The sequence below is a fragment of the Cupressus sempervirens genome, chromosome 2 (assembly GCF_028749045.1).
Source record: "Cupressus sempervirens isolate cs-2001-9-10 chromosome 2, ASM2874904v1, whole genome shotgun sequence".
Taxonomy (NCBI): Eukaryota; Viridiplantae; Streptophyta; class Pinopsida; order Cupressales; family Cupressaceae; genus Cupressus; species Cupressus sempervirens.
Genome location: NC_143119.1, coordinates 651,414,233 through 651,432,841, shown reverse-complemented (window position 1 = coordinate 651,432,841; position 18,609 = coordinate 651,414,233). Strand labels below are relative to the sequence as shown.

Here is an 18,609-nt window from a genome sequence, read left to right as displayed (position 1 = left end):
AATCCTTCTAGTTTCCATTAGTAATCTATGAGAATGAAAATGTTAAACTTAATGAAATTAGAAATAATGAACTTGTGTATCAAATTGAGCAACTAATCTAGAGTGCAGGAATTAGAATAAAAACATGATTCTACATTATTTTCCTTTGTTGCAGGAATAACCAATAGTTATGTTATCAATGGTTGTAGGAGAAACATAGTTCTATGTATTCTAAAAATCAATGAAAGACTACTCCTACTAATTAGATTCACTCACCAAGTGGGCCCCCTTAGATGAGAAGATGATTATGAGCTCAAAATGAAGTGCTAAAAAGTAACACTGTTGTTTTTATTGGTATTGAATTATTAACAATACAAACTGAGAATAACAAACTATGTATTGAATATTTTTGCGAATTACAACCACTTCTGAACTAACTCCAAAGGTTCAAATCAATAGCTTATTCATAACATCAAAGGAAAACCAACTTCCCTAAATCTAGTATCCTTCAACAACAAGGATTTAGCAACAACATCAATGAAACACATCAACATCAAACATGTTCTTCCTGATTGAACAAGTCTTCATCAAATGTAGCATGTCATAACTCTTGATTTACACATGAGCAGTTGATAGTCACATTGACCTAATCTTTTCTTGATCTGTTGGTATAGGGATGCCTCTTGAATTTGTCATTATTTCCCTCGATCATGCTCCTTATAGTTCTCTTTGACTCATTCCTGCAAGAGATTAGTACACATGCAAAATATCAAAACAAACATGCATCTCAATAACTCATAGAAAATATTAATTGCATAGACAGACTAATCCTTGATCACAACATACGGCTATAGGAACCTACCCCATAAAATTTTGAAGTAAGAAAGTAAATATGATCTCATTTATCACTTATAAGTTCAAACTATAGCATTATATTTATGAAACCATATTATGTCTTTAGAACCATAGCAAAGAACAATAATTATAGGTTTATATAGAACATATAATAGAAGTATTTTGAACTTAATAGGAAAAGACCCTTCAAATAACCATAAAACCCATAAAACTATACTATTTCATAGCCCCATCATTCCCCCCCAACATAAGGTCTTGTTGATCCTCCAACAAGTATATGGTTTTTGACACAAGCTCTCATTCTAAAGTCTACTGAAATGCTCTCTCTTGCTCCTCCTTTCTCCTAGATCCAATTGTATCCTTTAGAATCTCTCAACCACTCTAAAATTTGTATTTCAGCAACCATATCATGTTCATTTGCTTCTTCATGGACACCTAAGAGTGCATGCATAAGCAATGGGGGCTAAAATCTAAGAGGAATCGAAAAACTTTTTCTATCACTTCCCAATAATACATACCATGGAGTCTGTCTACTTGCCATAACAAAATTTTGAGGTGAATGTGGCTCTCAGACCTGCAAATCATGAGGAAGTCTTATCCATCTCTGGATAATTGATATTCCTACCTCTGTTAGCTCTCTTTCCTATAATTCTTCAAACTTTGCATAAGAAGTGTTTCTAAGAGGCTTAATATGGTTCTTCTCTACTTTGCTAACTTCTATTTTTAGCCAATCATAATAATAAGTCCTTGGGTCCCTTGATTCAGGCCTAAGATACAATGGTGTTTTCGTTTCTTCTTCCCTGTAAGGTCTTAATTTTCCTCGTAATTTTGTTCTAGTCCCAAGACATGAATGCTCTAAGCTGAATATCTCCTACATACATCAATGGATTCTAATCTGTGTCATTTGGAATCACTAAATTATGCATGTATATTTCACGCAACAAATTTTTAATTATTGCGAGAGATTGTTGGAATGTATTATAAAATTCATGTGGTGTATTTAAAGAAGGACTGAGACCCTAAATAATTCTAGTCATTTTTTAGTTCAGCATATGTTCCTTAAGGAACAAGGTATACACCTATGCTAGAGGCCTAGATTGAGGTAGTTCAGGTATCAATGCAGTGATTTGATTGACCTTATCCACAAGAATTATGATCTCATCTTCTTTGTCCAACAATTCCCTCTACTGATTATTAATAATCTATTGCAGTTTATTTTTCTCTTCCAACCAAATGGACTTTTCCATCAAATTTTTTTGGTATAAACTCAATCCTGTTGTTAATGGTGTAGAGAGATCTCGAGGAGGTGTTGGACCTTGATTATCAATATCAATCCATCAAAGTCTATCTTGTAGCATCTTGTGGCTCATACTTTTTAGGCTCATTGGTAGGATTCATATTCCATAAAATTGGTACTCACTCAAGGTTATCATTTATTGGATGTTGTGGAGGATTTTCTACCTTAATTTTATGGGTTTCTCATACTAAATTATCTAAAATTTCATTAGCCATCTACTCCATAACTTTATCAACAATATTCACATTGAATGCAGGATAATCCTCACTAAGATCTTCTAGATTATCATTTTTGGTTTTAGGTCCTTTTCTTTGTTCATTACAACAAATAAAAATAGTTTCATTTTTCAAAATGCCTTGCTCATCTTCAGAAGAATCATGCACAACATGGGGAGCCTTCCTTTTCCTACAAAATACATAGTTATGGGGACCAAATTTGTCATTACTACTATCATCTTTGATCTAAACCATATATTTTATCTACTTGAAACTAACCTGAATCATATTGATCATTATGTTGAATATTTTATGAAGTCCCTCTTGACATCTCACTTTGTTTAGAAATTTCAAGAATTTCTTTTTCAACTTCATGAACAATGTGATTCTCAATAGAAGTATCAATTATGTTAGGGTTCCTATCAATCTACTCACTCCTCCTCACAGATGTTTCAAACAAGGTTTTTGACACCTTTTTCTTCTTCCTTGAAGATTCTCCTTGAGATGATGTTGTAGGAGTTTCTTTTTGGAATTTCTTCCTCTTAACAGGAGGTGAGGAGGTGACATTGATATATTCTACATCCCCTAATTTCTTTGGTTTCTCTATATTTTCTCCTACTAGCCCCTGGACTACTTCTTTCCCAATTCTTTTTGTAGAACACTTGGTTGTAACAATGGTTTGGGGTTGAGGAGTAGTAGGGTTTTCTTCAAAAACAAATTTTTCCTTACCTTTCCATGAGGTGGAAACCTAGGGTTTTCAAAAGAGCTGGAGAGTGAGGGTTTGAACCGTTCCACTATCTTCATAATGCATGTTATTGTAGCAACCCTTCTTCCTACTCGTTGATCTCTAATCCCTACTAACATGGGTATATATTTATTCATTAAGAGGATCATCCCATGAAATAGTAGAATTTTGTCTCAAAACCCTTTTAACTAGTAATCAAACAATGATTAGACACAGAGTTGAGCTTACCTTCTTGAACAGAAATTGCTCTCTTCTTTAAAAGATTGAATATAAAATGCAAAAAGTTTTACTGGCCTATTATCATGACAAAGGAAGCTCCAAAGCTTAAAATGAAAGTCATGAAACCATTGATGCCTACACTCATAGGTGATATATTGCATAATGTAAAGGGCACATTGATCATAGGGTTCTTGCGAAGATATTCTTCTTGTGCCTTGCTTTCTATTTATCTCTAATTGGCTATCTATGTGTACAATAAATTGAGCCCTGACTAGTCTTGGGTCAGAATCTTCTTCAAAAAATTCCTCTTCCTATAGAAAACCAGAGACTTCGGCAATTATGTCTTCATTGCATTCCACTTTAAGCCCTTTAACTACAACAATGTTAATGTTTGATAGCTTCGGTTGGATAAATTAAAGAGACTAAACTGGAGTTATATGTATATGTATATGTATATTTGTATATATATTTATTTATATTTATATATTTTATATTTATGTGTTGGTAGTTAAATTATAAAGTGTTATATTAATTAAATATTAGTTAATAGACATGTCGCATGAAGAGACATGTCTATCCATATAGCATTCACAATATAAAGAGAGATTATTGCACTTGGAACACACATATCAAAGATCGCAGTGCAATAATTACATTTGTAGCGATCACAAAAACTAACATAGCATTAGAGCCAACTACAAATGATAATTGGCAATGGCAATGACTATTATTTTGAAGGAAAATAATCCTTTCAATTATTTGTGTAAACCTTATGCCAAAATTTTGTTTTATTTTAAATCTTATATTCTTATCTCATATATAAATCAGGATTGAACGATAAATGTGTAGTTAGTTGGTTGTGATGGGCATTTGCAGGATATTTGACGAGAGAGAGGTTGTTTTTCCATCCCCAAATCACCTTACTTCTATATGGTTATTCCTCTCATAGTTGCAACATCACCAAAATATCTTGTCTATCTTTTAGGAAAGTAAGTGCTTCACTCTTCCTTAGATCAAAAATGAAATTATCAAAAGTATAGTGATTTATAATCATATCTTGCAATAGAAATGTCTTCTTTCTCTTGCCCTATTATTAGGAATGTGATATGCTTTTGCTCACTCTATTATTTTATATTAAGGAACATGAAAAACATATGTAATGTGTGAGGCATCATCACCTTTGAAATATAAGAATTAATTGAAGCCAAAGACATTACCTGAGAAAGAGATGTGTGGTTTAAGGGTAAGGATAACCAACATTGGGTTCTACACAACCACTAATGCAGCATCAGTGATAGAGAACAGTGGAGCATACTCAATGTTGTATACACACAACTAGGGGTTAAATTATACTCAACAGAGATACATATAGGATCAAGACTTATGTCCAAACAATAAAGGAGGATATTAAGACAAGACACATGGATATCCATTTGAGGTAGAGATAGGGTCTACCAAATGATAAATAGTAATTCAAAACAGATTCATGCTAGCATAGAGAAAATGATGAAATTTGATGAATATAGTTTGAATAAATATAGAAATTAAAGGATTCAAACATCATTGCTATTGAAAATTAAATTTGATAACCATGTAAATATTGCATTCCTTATTATTATCATCAACGGACATGAGCACTTCACCAAGGCAATAAAAATATATTGGTGAGAGTGAACATTTGTTAATCAATTGTGGGCATGTGAAGATCAATTGTTGGTGATTGTAGACATAATGAATTATGGAAATTAAAGTTAATGACCAGACTATCTATGGTTACTTATAAAAACATAGTTTGAAAAAATAGATCCACCTCACCTAGTTTGTAAACTACGGAAGGACCCATTTTATTTGGAAGGAAGAATATTCAAAACAAAATGTGTTCCCTAAGTAAATACAAGGAATAGAAGATATTACAGGATAGGTTTAGGGAAAATATGTTCAACCTAATACATTTAAACATCCAACGTGCTCCATGTGATGATGTTAAGTTAAAGGATTTTAATGTAGTAAATGGAGATGTAGATTACCTCATACTCCAAGATAACCACCTGAACACATAAAGGTAATAACCACCTGAACACAAAAAGGTAATGAGGTAGGTTAAATACTTTCTTCATATATTATTATGAAATATTTTGAGTTATATAGGAAAATGTGAATATATATTAAAGTTCCTTCGATCTTATTAAATCAATGAATATATTTATTTATTTAAGCAAGCTTTGCCTAGGGGGTAGTACCCTTTTTATTATCTGAACAAAACTTACATATGGAGCTAGAGATCACTTCTCCACTTACATAAAAGAAACCAAAACTTTCATCTTTACTACCTTGCTTTAATGAACCAAGCAGCCAATACCTTTGCCAAAATATACCATCCTTTATGCAACTTTAGCTAGGAAAATATTTCCATTTTCTTGGTAAAATGACTCAAATTTACTCATGTCATTCTCCTTCATCATGCATGACTTGAAAATCGACCAGGCTTTCTTCATAACCTTCTTCTTTCCTTCAGCCTCCAAAAAAAATAAGCCAAGTAAATCCCCATCAGATATACTAGTGTCAATCAAGTCCATTGCATTCATCACCTCCAAATACATCTCCTTATTAACAATCCTACTAATCATACCAAAGATTGTTAATGGGTGACCTGAGACCTAAATAATTAGCTGAAACAAATCATGAACCAACTTTCCATCATGAATGTGATCACTTCCCCAGTAATCAACTCCCAATAATGTGATGATTGTCTCCTTCTCGTGTTTGTTAGCTTGCTTGAAAATTCTATTGATCTACGCCTCTAGAGACTCCACCCACTCCTCCACCTGTAAGCACTTACAATGGATGCCTAATATATCCACCATTGCGACTAACCTTGTTAGGCAAACTAATTTAAGGCATTTAACTTATATCAAAATACAAACCTGCTCCAAATCTAAAAAAATCTTAGTCATAGATACTAAGGACCGCTATAGAGATATAATGGACCAAAAGAATGTACACCAACCTCCACCTCATTTTGTCAAGCTATCTATTTCTGACAACTTCAACCGATCCTATCCCTAGGAAGAGTAGTTGTGTCTACCAAAAAGACATCATGCAGACCCATAGGATTTCCACTTCCTGACCAAACTCCAAATTTGCTAGAGAATCTACTGCCATATTTTCCAAAAAATCTGTGACCTTATTCCCCTCTTAGAAAACATGTTGAAGACAGAAGTCCTACAAGGATTTGATAGCCTCTTGTATCCTAGGCAGCCAACTAGCTAGTTTCCAATTTCAAAATTCATCTCTAATGACTACATTGATGATTATTTGTGAATCCCCTTCAATGAAAACCTTATTAATGTCATTGTTAGAACACCAACTCAGCCCTTATTCCAAGGTTGAGAACTTTGCCTGATTATTGGTAGTAATACCAACACTTTATGCAATTCCACACCATTTCTCCATGTTCATCTCTAATGATATCTCCCAATCCACTTCTACCTAGATTCCCTCTACTAGCTCCATCAAAGTTCAACTTCATCCAACCTAGCGGAGGAGCCTTCCATACCGTATTACTCCTTTGGCCCTTCTATTTTAATCTCATTTGATCATTGCGTAGATTAAACTACCATGTCCTCTCCATGTCATAGTCCCAACTTGACTAATAGTAATATCATACTCCTTGTGATTTAGAGATGAAAACTTCCTCAATTATTGCATGTATCTTGAGTTTTAACTCATTCCTCTTTGAAAATCTTATGATTTCTCTCCTTCCATACGTGCCATACCAACATAGATGAGCTTACTAGCTAAAGAAGACCCCATTTAGATTTAGCTTTATCTATAGGCCATGAAGAAAGAAATTCTAAAAAAGAGTTATTTCTGACAGCATACCACTATAATCTACCTAACAACCAATCCCAACATTCACTGGAAAAAGGACACCAAAAAAGTAAATGATCATGTGTCTTTTCTGCTTGTTTACAAAGAATGCATCATAGGGGACCCACAATACCTATTGTCTTCAGTCTATTACCCATCAAAATCCTATTATGTGATGCAACCCATAGAAAGGCCCAAAATTTATTAAATTGCCTTTGTCTAAGAAGTTTGTAACTAAGATTAACTTTATATGTCCCTGATTTGGATGCAAACCAAATTAAAGAATCTATCAATAAAGATCTAATCATCGTTCTATTCAAGAGTATAGTTTGTAAGAAAAAGGATTGTTGTAATGAGACCTCACCAATAATCCTCCATCTAGCCCTTGATGAAGTCAAAGACTCAAAATGCATGTAATCTACAACCCAAATGCCTTATGAAGCTTCCATTAAGTTAACCCAATCTTTATCCATAAAAAAAGAATCAATAGCAGGATCCCCATTCCAAGAGTCCCTCCAAAATCTTGCTTTCCTCCCATTTTCAATCTGCCACGTTAAATGCCTTGTGATTAACTCATGACTGTTCCATATATGTTTCCAAAAATGAGATCCACTAGATGAATTTGCAACTGTCAAAATCTTATTTGATTTCCACGAGTCAAAATACTTAGCAGCTATAATACAACACCATGGTTTCTTAGGAGTCAAGATATTAGTAGCCATAATGATTCATGAAGTCAAATATTTTTTCTATATAATTTGTAAAGAATATAAGTGAAATTGGTCATTATAGATTATTATATGTGGCATTAATAAGAAAACAATATGTTGAAAATATAGATTTAAGTTAGATCTATATTATATTGAAATGATCTTATTATGTAGAATTATTATCCTTGGATATTGTAGTAGTCTTTTTCTTATTTCTATAAAAGCTATATATCTTGATCTTTTCCTCTAAGAATGTTCTTGTTGAAAAAAGAGGAAAATTGAGATTTAGAGGGAGGCTAACATTTCAAGAAACCTTAAAAGAAAGGGAGTAGATAGAAGATACAATTTGATCAACCTTAGGTGATCTCAATCATATTGATTTAGAGGGAGTAAACCATGTTGAGATAAATTCTTCACTGATCAATAAATTGTAGTAGACAAGAGGACTATGATTCATGAATATACCTCATGACTATGTGATTTCAATGGATCTACCACCTGTGGACATCATGAGGAAGTGACAACTTTCAAACGATGTCACTTGTACTTGCAAAATTTATTGAAAGGTGATGATCTTATAATAACTTAATTTTCTATTATGATCGATATCTTATGATATGTATGCAGATCATGATAAATTATACCTTGCACAGTAAATGTTTATATGGTAAGCATTATGAGAATGTGTGTGCACATACATTATAAAAAAATTGAGTACATGGTGAATGTTATGCATATTGATATTTTGGAAGGCCATTACACATAGTACTTGGTGAATATCATGTGTCTTGATGTTCTAGAAGGCCATTAATCACAAAGTACTTGGCGAATATCACGCAACTTGATGTTCTAAAATGTTGGATACAATTGTTCAATTGTGTATTGTCTTTGATGTTACACAAATGTCATATCAATTATCAGACAGAGTGTACTGAGCTCAGTTGGTCAGCAAAGAAAAAGATAGAGTCTATCGAGCTTAGATGGTTAGCAAAGTGAATTACAACTTCTATCGAGCTCACTCGGGCACTGAAGGATTTTATGGCACAAGACAATTTCTACCAAGCTCACAAGGTCAGCAAAGGAAAGTAAGTTCTTAGCGAGTTCATTCGATCTCTAAAGGATTTTACAAAGTTCACAGTGTTTATCGAGCTTCACTTGGTTAACACTGAAAATCATTTCTGGAGTAGTGTTTATCAAGCAGCGTCAGCCAATGAAGGATTTCATTGTTTTGGAAAATAAAGTTTAATTGTTTCATGTAATGATTGTAGCCGACTATTGTATTGTTTATTGGTAAATGTAACTTATAAATGAGATGACTTGACAATTTGTAAGGTATAAATAAAAGGTCAAGTTGTGAATTCTAGAGTATGAATGGATGTATGAGTGAGCGAGTATGCAAGTGAGTTGATTGTGTAAAGAGGAAGTGTGAGTGAATTTTGAAGAAGGATCAGATATCCTTGAGGAGCAAAAAAGGTGTATTCGATCAGTAAGGATCTATTGAAGCAGAACAGAGATCTGTAACAACAAAGTTCAATTGCATCTCATTTAGGTCACTCATTGTTACTTTTTCATGATTGCAGCAGTGATTTGTAAATCTCTTAACAGAGTTGGTTTAACAACCATTTTGTAAATCCTCTAACAAGGTGGACAATTCTATTGAATTGTTCCAAAGTCCTCTAACAAGGCCACTCCTAGTAGGGTGATTAAATCCTTTAACAAGGTCACAGCTAATAGTGTGTTTTGTAACCTTTAATAAGGTTGGCTCCTAACAGGGATCACTTCAGAAGAGTGAAAATTGGTAGCTAGTTACTTTGTGGTTTTCCCATATTGGGTTTCCATGTTAAATTTGGTGTCTCTTGCGTTCATGTTATTTTCTTTTGCATGCATGTTAATAATGGTAAATGCTTAAAGATCAGTAATAAGTTAATACACGGTTCATCTACTGAGTTACAACATTTTTCTGTGTGGCTACCAAGTGACAGTAGTAACTAGTTATTTAAGACATCTAAGGGATCTATGGATTTTTTTTTGTGGTAACTGATTCACCCCCCCTCTCAGTTACTCCATCTATAATTCCAACAATTGGTATCAGAGATTTTGGTGCTTGCGGGAAGGATTTCAAGAATCTAAGCTAAAGATAAGGATGTCTTACAAGAGGGAAATTCCAAGGCTTAACAAGGATAACTTTTCAACATGGCAAGGTCTCATGAGACTCCATCTAGCTTCCATTGGAGATACAAGATTGAAATATCTAGATGAAGCATATGTAACTCCTTCTGGTACATTATCTACTAATGACATTGTTGAGAAGAAGACTCATAACACCATGATGATAGACATTGCATCTACCCTAAGTTATGAGGAATTTGATGATGTCAAGGACTGCAAAACTACCTTTGAAATGTAGAACAGGCTGAAAGAAATCTATGGAGGTGATGATAATTTGAGAAGAGCCAAAGTAGAAAGTCTGAGGACAATTTGATCAGATGAGGATGAGAGAGGATGAAAACATTGCAAAATATGTTGAAAGAGTCAAAGTAGTTGTCAGTGCTATCAAGGCTTTTGGAGGAGACATTGAGGAGGAAATAATTGTAAGTAAAGTTCTTAGAACATTACTTCCCATTTATGCAATTAGAGTTTCTGCAATTTAAGAAAGAAGATGTGAAGCAAATCACAAGATACATTTAGAAGCCATAGTAGGAAGATTGACTACATTTGAGCTAGATAACTATGATAACTATGTTTCAGCTTCCAAGAACATTGGATCAATATTTAAAGCCAAGCTTTTGCTCAAGGAGAAAGGTAAGAAAATAAAGGATTCTCAGTCAGAAAGTGAAAGGTGGTAGAAGCTCTACTTGCAAGAAAATATTCAACAGGCAGAGGGAAATACAAAGGTAAGGTTCCTCTAATTTGTTTTTCATGTGAAGAAATTGGACATATTGCTGCTAGGTGCCTAAATAAGCAAAACAAGGATGAGAAAAAATGTCACAAGTGCAATGGCAAGAAAGATTTCAAATCATTCAAGGAAAAAGGTAAGAAAACATGTTTCATGGCTAAGGATTCTAATGATTCTGATGAAGAAGAAGATGAAATTGTTTACATTACTGTGAAAGATGAATTTGATAATGATGAGGAAATGACACTTATCTCTCATGTAAGCAAGAATGATACATGGATCATAGATAGTGGTTGCTCTCATCATATGATTGTTGATAAAACTAAGTTTGAACAGTTTGAAGACTATGATGGTGGTAGTGTTAGATTTGGTAATAATAAACCTTGTTATATAAAAGGAAGAGGAAGAATTTTACTAACCAAAAAGCTTGTATGTGCTAATGCATATTGGGTAGAAGGTCTAAAACACAATATGTTGAGTGTGGCATAGCTGCTCAATAATGGATTCAAAGTGGAATTAATGCATGGAAAAGAAAGACTATTGTATGAAAAAGAAAAGCTGATTGGATGTGGCATTCAAACAAAAGGCAACTTGTTCTATCTTGAACTTGGTGAATGTTCATGTTTTATTGCTCAAGTTGAAAAAAAGTTGGTTATGGCATAGAAGGTTGTGTCATGTGAACTTTGATAACTTAGTGAAAATAAGAAAATTCAGGAAAGTAAGAGGCATCCCTAGTATAAAGAAACCTGAGGTTGATCTACACAAGAATTGTCAAATTGGTAAGATGGGAATGACTAGCTTTAAAAGTAAGAACTATCAGTATGAAAAAGTTTTAGAAATTATGCATACTAATTTGTGTGGACCTATTGGAATTGAAAGCTACACTGGAGAAAAATTCTTCATTCTTTTTGTTGATGATTACTCTAGAATGATGATTGTTATGTACTTAAGAGAGAAATCATAAGCATTTGAAAAGTTCAAGTGGTATTCGGCTAGAGTAGAAAAGAAAATAGACAAAAGACTGAAATGCTTGGGGTTAGACAGAGATGGTGAAGTCATCTCCCATGAGTTCAATAACTTTTTCATTGAAAGGGGAATCAAAAGACAAGTATCAACCCCTGGAACTCCTGAGCAAAATGGAATAGTTGAAAGGAGGAACAGATCTATCATGGACTATGCAAGAACCTTAATGACTGAAAAGAACATTGCTATCAAATACTGGAAGGAAGCTATCAGCACTGCAGTTCATACCTTGAACCGAGTACAGCTGAAGAAGGACTCATTTAAAACCCCCTATGAGTTATGGTATGACTATAAACCTAATGTAAGTTACCCAAAAGTATTTGGAAGCAAATGTTACATTTTGAAAGAATCTAGAAAAGGTAAATTTGATGTGAAAGGTGATGAAGGAATATTTTTGAGATATTCTTGCAAAAGTAAAGCATATAGATGTTTGACTTTGTCTACTCACAAAATCATAGAAAGTGCACATGTGAAAGTTGATGAGTTTGCAGAAAGGACTAAAGAAGAAAGTAAAAAGGAACTAGAAGATTACAAGAGATTTGTTTTCATTGAACCTGATACAGTGCCAGATACATCTATCAATCAGGAATCTTCTACTCCTAAGTCTTCAGCAACTGAGCTGTAGGAAGTTCAAACCGAGTTGAAGGAAACTGAGTCACAGTCAGACGCTACCAAGCCAATGCCTATCAAGTCTAAAGGACCCGAGCAACAAACAGAACAACCAAAACTTGAAGTTGTGGTGCAAGAGGATAACAGTGCAATTCATTCAAAAGGCAAGGAACCTATTTTAGCTAAGTATGTCAAGAGACATCATGCACCAGATCAGATCATTGGAGACAAATCTAAAGGAACTATGACAAGAAGTAAGTTGAAAGGTACTTGTTTACTTGCTGATTTTGAACCTAGAAGTGTCAAAGATGCATTAGGAAATGAAAGTTGGATTGAGGCTATGAATGAAGAGATAGAGTAGATAGAGAAAAACAAAACATGGACTTTTGTACCTAGGCCTAAAGATAAAAATGTGATTGGAACTAAGTGGGCATTCAAAAATAAGTTGAATGAAGATGGTATGGTATCAAAGAATAAAGCTAGACTAGAATGCAAAGGATACTCTCAAGAAGGAATAGACTATGGAGAGACTTTTTCTCATGTTGCAAGATTGGAAGGTGTTAGGACCCTACTTGCATATGCTATATACAAAGGATTTAAGGTTTATCAGATGGATGTCAAGTCATCATTTCTCAATGGTATACTAGATGAAGAAGTCTACATTGAGCAGCCTGAAGGTATTTGTTGATTTAGACAAGAAGGACTTAGTCTGCAAATTACACAAAGCATTGCATCGTCTGAAACAAGCCCCTAGAGCATGGTATGAAAGATTCCATAGCTATCTTATTCAGATTGATTTTTAGAGAACTAATGATAATAGTAGGTTGTGTATCAAGGAAGGACCACATAATAATATTGTTTTGGCAGAAATATTTGTAGATGATACTTTGTTCACAGGAAATGATGATCTTTGCAAAGAATTTTTAGAGAAAATGAACAAAAAATTTGAGATGTCTATGTTTGGAGAGATCAAATTCTTTGTTGATCTTCAAATTCAACAGAGTAAGAATGACATCTACATTACTCAGTCTAAATATATCAAGGAGATACTGAAAAAGTTTGGAATGGAAGACTGTAAACCAGTTGGAACTCCTATGTGCACTGGTCTAAAGCTTACCAAAGATGATGAATCAAAGGAGGTAGATATGACATTGTATATATCTATGATTGGAAAATTGCAGTATGTAGTTCATGCAAAGCCAAATATTGCCCTTGCAGTTGGTATTGTAGCAAGATTTTCAGCAAAACCAAGAGAAAATCACATGATGACAATCAAAAGGATCATGAGATACCTGAAAGGCACCAAAGATTATGGATTATGGTACAAATTTGGAGGTAATCTAGATTTGAAAGTGTTTACTGATGTAAATTGGGTGGGAAACATTGATGACAAAAAAAGCACAAGTAGAGGAGTGTTCTTTCTTGGAAAGACATTGGTTTCCTAGACTAATAAAAAAAAAATTATACATCCCAATCCACAGTAGAAGTAGAGTATGTTGCAACAACAGTAAACTGTTCTAATATTGTTTGGTTCAAACAATTATTGAAAGGCATGAAGGTGGAAATCAAAGAATCTGTTGTTTTGTTTTCTGACAATACAAGTGCAATCAACATATCTAAAAATCCAATGATGCATTCAAAACCTTAGCACATTGTAATAAAATATCACTTTGTTAGAGAATTGGTGTAGGATAAGGAGATTAGATTGGAATATGTCCATACAAAGGAACAAATTGCTGACATATTCACTAAGTCTTTACCTAAGGATGCATTCTTGTATCTAAGAGGTAAATTAGGGGTCATTCCCCTATCTAAAGCTCACTAAAATGAAGTTTAAGTGATGCATCAACAGATATCAAGTTGAAGATCTTTTAGTTGATGCAACATAGTTATGGAAACATTGCATATGAATCAGTACATAAGGTACATTGCTATTCATTTGGTTTGTGTTATATTTGGCATGTTTTGTCAAAGAGGGAGAGAGTATACTGTCATATCTTTTTGAAATTTGAATTTGTTTGTGAAAAATTTAATGTTTGAAAAGAAGCTATGTAATTCCTTCATAGAGGGAGATTATTGTATTTGAGAAATTTTTGGAATGAAATCTAAGAGGAAGAAACATTCTATTAAAAAAAGATTTGTTTTCAAATTTCATTCTGCTATGACATGTTGTGTTGCCATCAATGCCAAAGAGGGAGATTGTTGGATACAATTGTTCAATTGTGTGTTGTCTTTGATGTTACACAAATGTCATATTAGTTATCAGACAGAGTCTACCAAGCTCAATTGGTTAGCAAAGAAAAAGACAAAGTCTACCGAGCTCAGATGGTTAGAAAAGTGAATTACAACTTCTACTGAGCTCACTCAGGCACTGAAGGATTTTATGGTAGAAGATAGTTTCTACCGAGCTCACAGGGTCAGCGAAGGAAAGTTAGTTCTTACCGAGTTCACTCGGTCTCCAAAGGATTTTTGCAAAGTTCATAGTGTTTACCGAGTTTCACTTGGTTAACACTGAAAATCATTTTTGGAGTAGTGTTTACCGAGTAGGGTTGGCTAATGAAGGATTTCATTGCTTTAGAAAATAAATTTTAATTTTTTCATGTAATGACTGTAGCCGACTGTTGTGTTATTTATTGGTAAATGTAACTTGTAAATGAGCTGACATGACAATTTGTAAGGTATAAATAAAAGGTCAAGCTATGAATTCTAAAGTATGAATGGACATATGAATGAGCGAGTATGCAAGTGGGTTAATTGTGTAAAGAGGAAGTGTGAGCAAATTTTGAACAAAGATCAAATATCCTTGAGGAGCAGTAAAGGTGTATTCGATTAGTAAGGACCTATTGAAGTAGAACAGAGATCTATAATAGCAAAGTTCAGTTGCATCACATTCAGGTCACTCATTGTTACTTTTTCATCATTGTAGCAGTGATTTGTAAATCTCTTAACAGAGTTGATTTAACAACCATTTTGTAAATCTTCTAACAAGGACAGTTCTATTGAATTGTTCCAAAGTCCTCTAACAAGGCCACTCCTAGCAAGGTGATTAAATCCTTTAACAATGTCACACCTAATAGTGTGTTTTGTAACCTTTAACTAGGTTGGCTCCTAATAGGGCTCACTTTAGAAGAGTGAAAATTGGTAGCTAGTTACTTAGTGGTTTTTCCCATATTGGGTTTCCACGTTAAATCTGGTGTATCTTGTGTTCATGTTATTTTCTTTTGCATGCATGTTAATAATGGTAAATGCTTAAAGATCAGTAATAAGTTAATACACAGTTCATCTATAGAGTTACAACATTTTTCTGTGTGGCTACTGAGTGACAATAGTAACTAGTTATTTAAGACATCTAATAGATTTGTGGATTTATTTTTGTGGTAAGTGATTCATCCCCCCCTCTCAGTTACTCCATCTATATTTCCAACACTAAAACTCCATTACTCACAATATTCGGTGAATATCTTGCATCTCAAGATTCTAGAAGGCCATTACACAAAGAATATTTGGTGAAGATCATTGATACTCTAGGAGGCCAATACTCATGATATCAGATGTGATATCAAACATTTTTGAGTAATTGGTGAATATCATGTATTCTAGGAGACCAATACTCTTGATATCAATTGTGATATCAAAATGATAAATATCTTTTGATAAAATATATCCTTAATCTTTCTAATTTGATATTAATTTGAGGTAATATGTTTGTTTAACCTCCCTAGATAAGAGGGAGTGTTAACGTTTGGTAGTGTCAGCTGGATAAACTCTACAGACTAAAATGAAGTTATATATATATATAATATGTGTGTAGTTAAATTATAGAGTGTTATATTAAGTAAATATTAATGAATAGACATGTTTGGTGAAGGGACATGTCTATACATATCACATCTACAATATAAAGAGAGATTGTTGCACTTGGAGCACACATACCAAAGACGACAGTACAATTACATTTGCAGTTATCCCAAAAAATAACAAACAATGCCATTATGTAGATAATTCATAAATTGGAATGCTACTTCATCATCCCATGTTGTAAGTCTTAGCAAATACTATAGCTACCCTCAACCTTCAAACAAAGGATGACAAACATTGTCTTGCAGAAGAATGTCATGAATTATCGATTCATGACATATCAATTCTCCTCCCATGACTACTATCCTTCATCTTCAACAAATTGAGCTAAAACTTAAAACAAGAAACAACACAAACTGAAAATGAAATTGGTTTTGAAAATTCGTAGAGCAATTTTTTTTGATTTTTTTCTTGTAAGCGATTAATAAAATAGAGAAAAAGGAATGGGTTCTAAAAGATGTAGTCGTCTTAGATCAGCTCATATCATCATTAAACATTAACTCACTCATGTCCTTCCACTCATTTGTACCTTTTTCTCGTATGAGTGTCACATCAGCCTGATTTTAATTTTCTTTGAAATCTCTTTAAAAATATGGTATGTCCTTTAATTATAATACCAAGATTGACTTAACATGTGAAAATGAAATAATATATGCATAATTAATCAAAAATATCACACAATCCCCTCCCCCAACTTAAATAAGAGCACGGGTCCCAACATGCAAACATGAGCAAAGATGACTATGTACAAAATAATGTTAGGCTATGAAATTAAAGAAAATAACTATATGCTCAAAGACATGATATTGACCTGACAATGTAGTTGATGAAAAAAATATTGCTCTGTACTTTAGTGTTGAAGTGGGGATGATGTGGAAAAGTGGAAAATATAGAAGGTGAAATGAATTTATTACAGAGAAAGTGAAGTGATTATTATGTGTCTTTCAATGGAGTCAAAGAGATTATGGAAACTTGGAAGAGGAACTAGATATTGTGGCTGCAGGAGGAGTATTTGGCTCTTCAAATTCAAACTATTGCAGGAACTCCTCCTTACTTTATGGCTTATTATAGAGATTAAGCCTATGAACATTCACCAACAATTTGAAATGAATAGGATCCATGGTAGAGATTTGTACCACACCATTTTCAAAATAAAAAATTATTTCATATGGCACCAAACATTGTGTCCGAAATTTTCCCAGCATATGTTGATAACGAGAATCATACACTACTGCCCAATCACGAACAAAAAATTGTTTATCCTTGATAAACTAATCATGCCACTTCTTTCTTTGTTGCTAGATAACTTCAGTATTATGGAGGAAATATTTTGTATACTCATCTAGGCCAGTCAACTGCATGATTCTTTCTCGTTGTACCTCAATAAGATCAATATTGGGTTCCAAGGTTGTCCTTAATGTCTTATACTCGAATTCCATAGGCATGACAACTTGTTTACTACAAACCAATTCAAAGGGAGTGAAGCTAGTTGCAGTCTTCCATGTTGTCCTATAAGCCCAAATTAGTTTAGGTAGACGATATGCCCAATCATTTTATGGACACCTACTATTTTGGTCAAAATGGCTTCAATTTCCCTATTGTAGATAATTTATCCTTGGTCATTGGCTTGAGGATGATAAGGGGAATATGTGTCATCTCTAATAGTATACATTTATGAGGGCAATAATCAAATTGGAAGACCCTGATCAATTGTTGTTTCTCTAGTGGCATCAAATCTAGATAATATTGATTCATATGAAAACTCTGCAACATTGTTGTCCCTAGCATGTTTCATATGTTTAGTTTCTACACATTTAGTAAAATAATTAGTGCAAACTAAAACGTATGATTTTCCATTTGATGAAGGTTATATGGGTCCAACAAAATCAATTCCTCATTTGCCAAAAGGTGTAACAATTACCTACGACTATAGGGGCATTTTATCAAACTTAGTAGACATTCCCATTCTTTGGCATTTGTCACACTTTTTAGTATACCTTACTGCATCCTTATGTAGAGTGAGCTAGTAATAATATATTGTTAAAATTTTGAATTTTATTCTCTTGGTAGCAAAGTGTCCTTCACATTGCTCATCATGACATGATCTCAAGATGTCTTATGTTTCATCTTCCCTAATACATCTTTGCATCACTTGATGAAGTCCACTGTAAAACATACAACCAACAATATAGGAGAAATTAAGATTTTTATCTTCTAATAATTTGTGCTTCTTCTGAGAGAAATGGGTTGGTGTCCTTCTTGCGGTAAGGTAATTTGCAACATCAACATACCATGGGTTTTGTGTTGATATAGAGAACATATGTTCATCAAGA

The 18,609-nt window shown here is 33.6% G+C and overlaps 1 protein-coding gene across 1 annotated transcript in view; it reads right to left on the bottom strand.

The window, feature by feature from the left end:
• Positions 1-300: 300 nt before the first annotated feature.
• The window catches only part of LOC149575056 (uncharacterized), a 151,227-nt gene continuing 132,918 nt past the window's right edge, over positions 301-18,609 (bottom strand). The window contains exon 8 of the mRNA XM_089814922.1: positions 301-719. Within this exon, the coding sequence (XP_089671048.1) occupies positions 697-719 (23 nt within the window). The 3' untranslated portion in view covers positions 301-696. The remainder of the gene's footprint in view (positions 720-18,609) is intronic.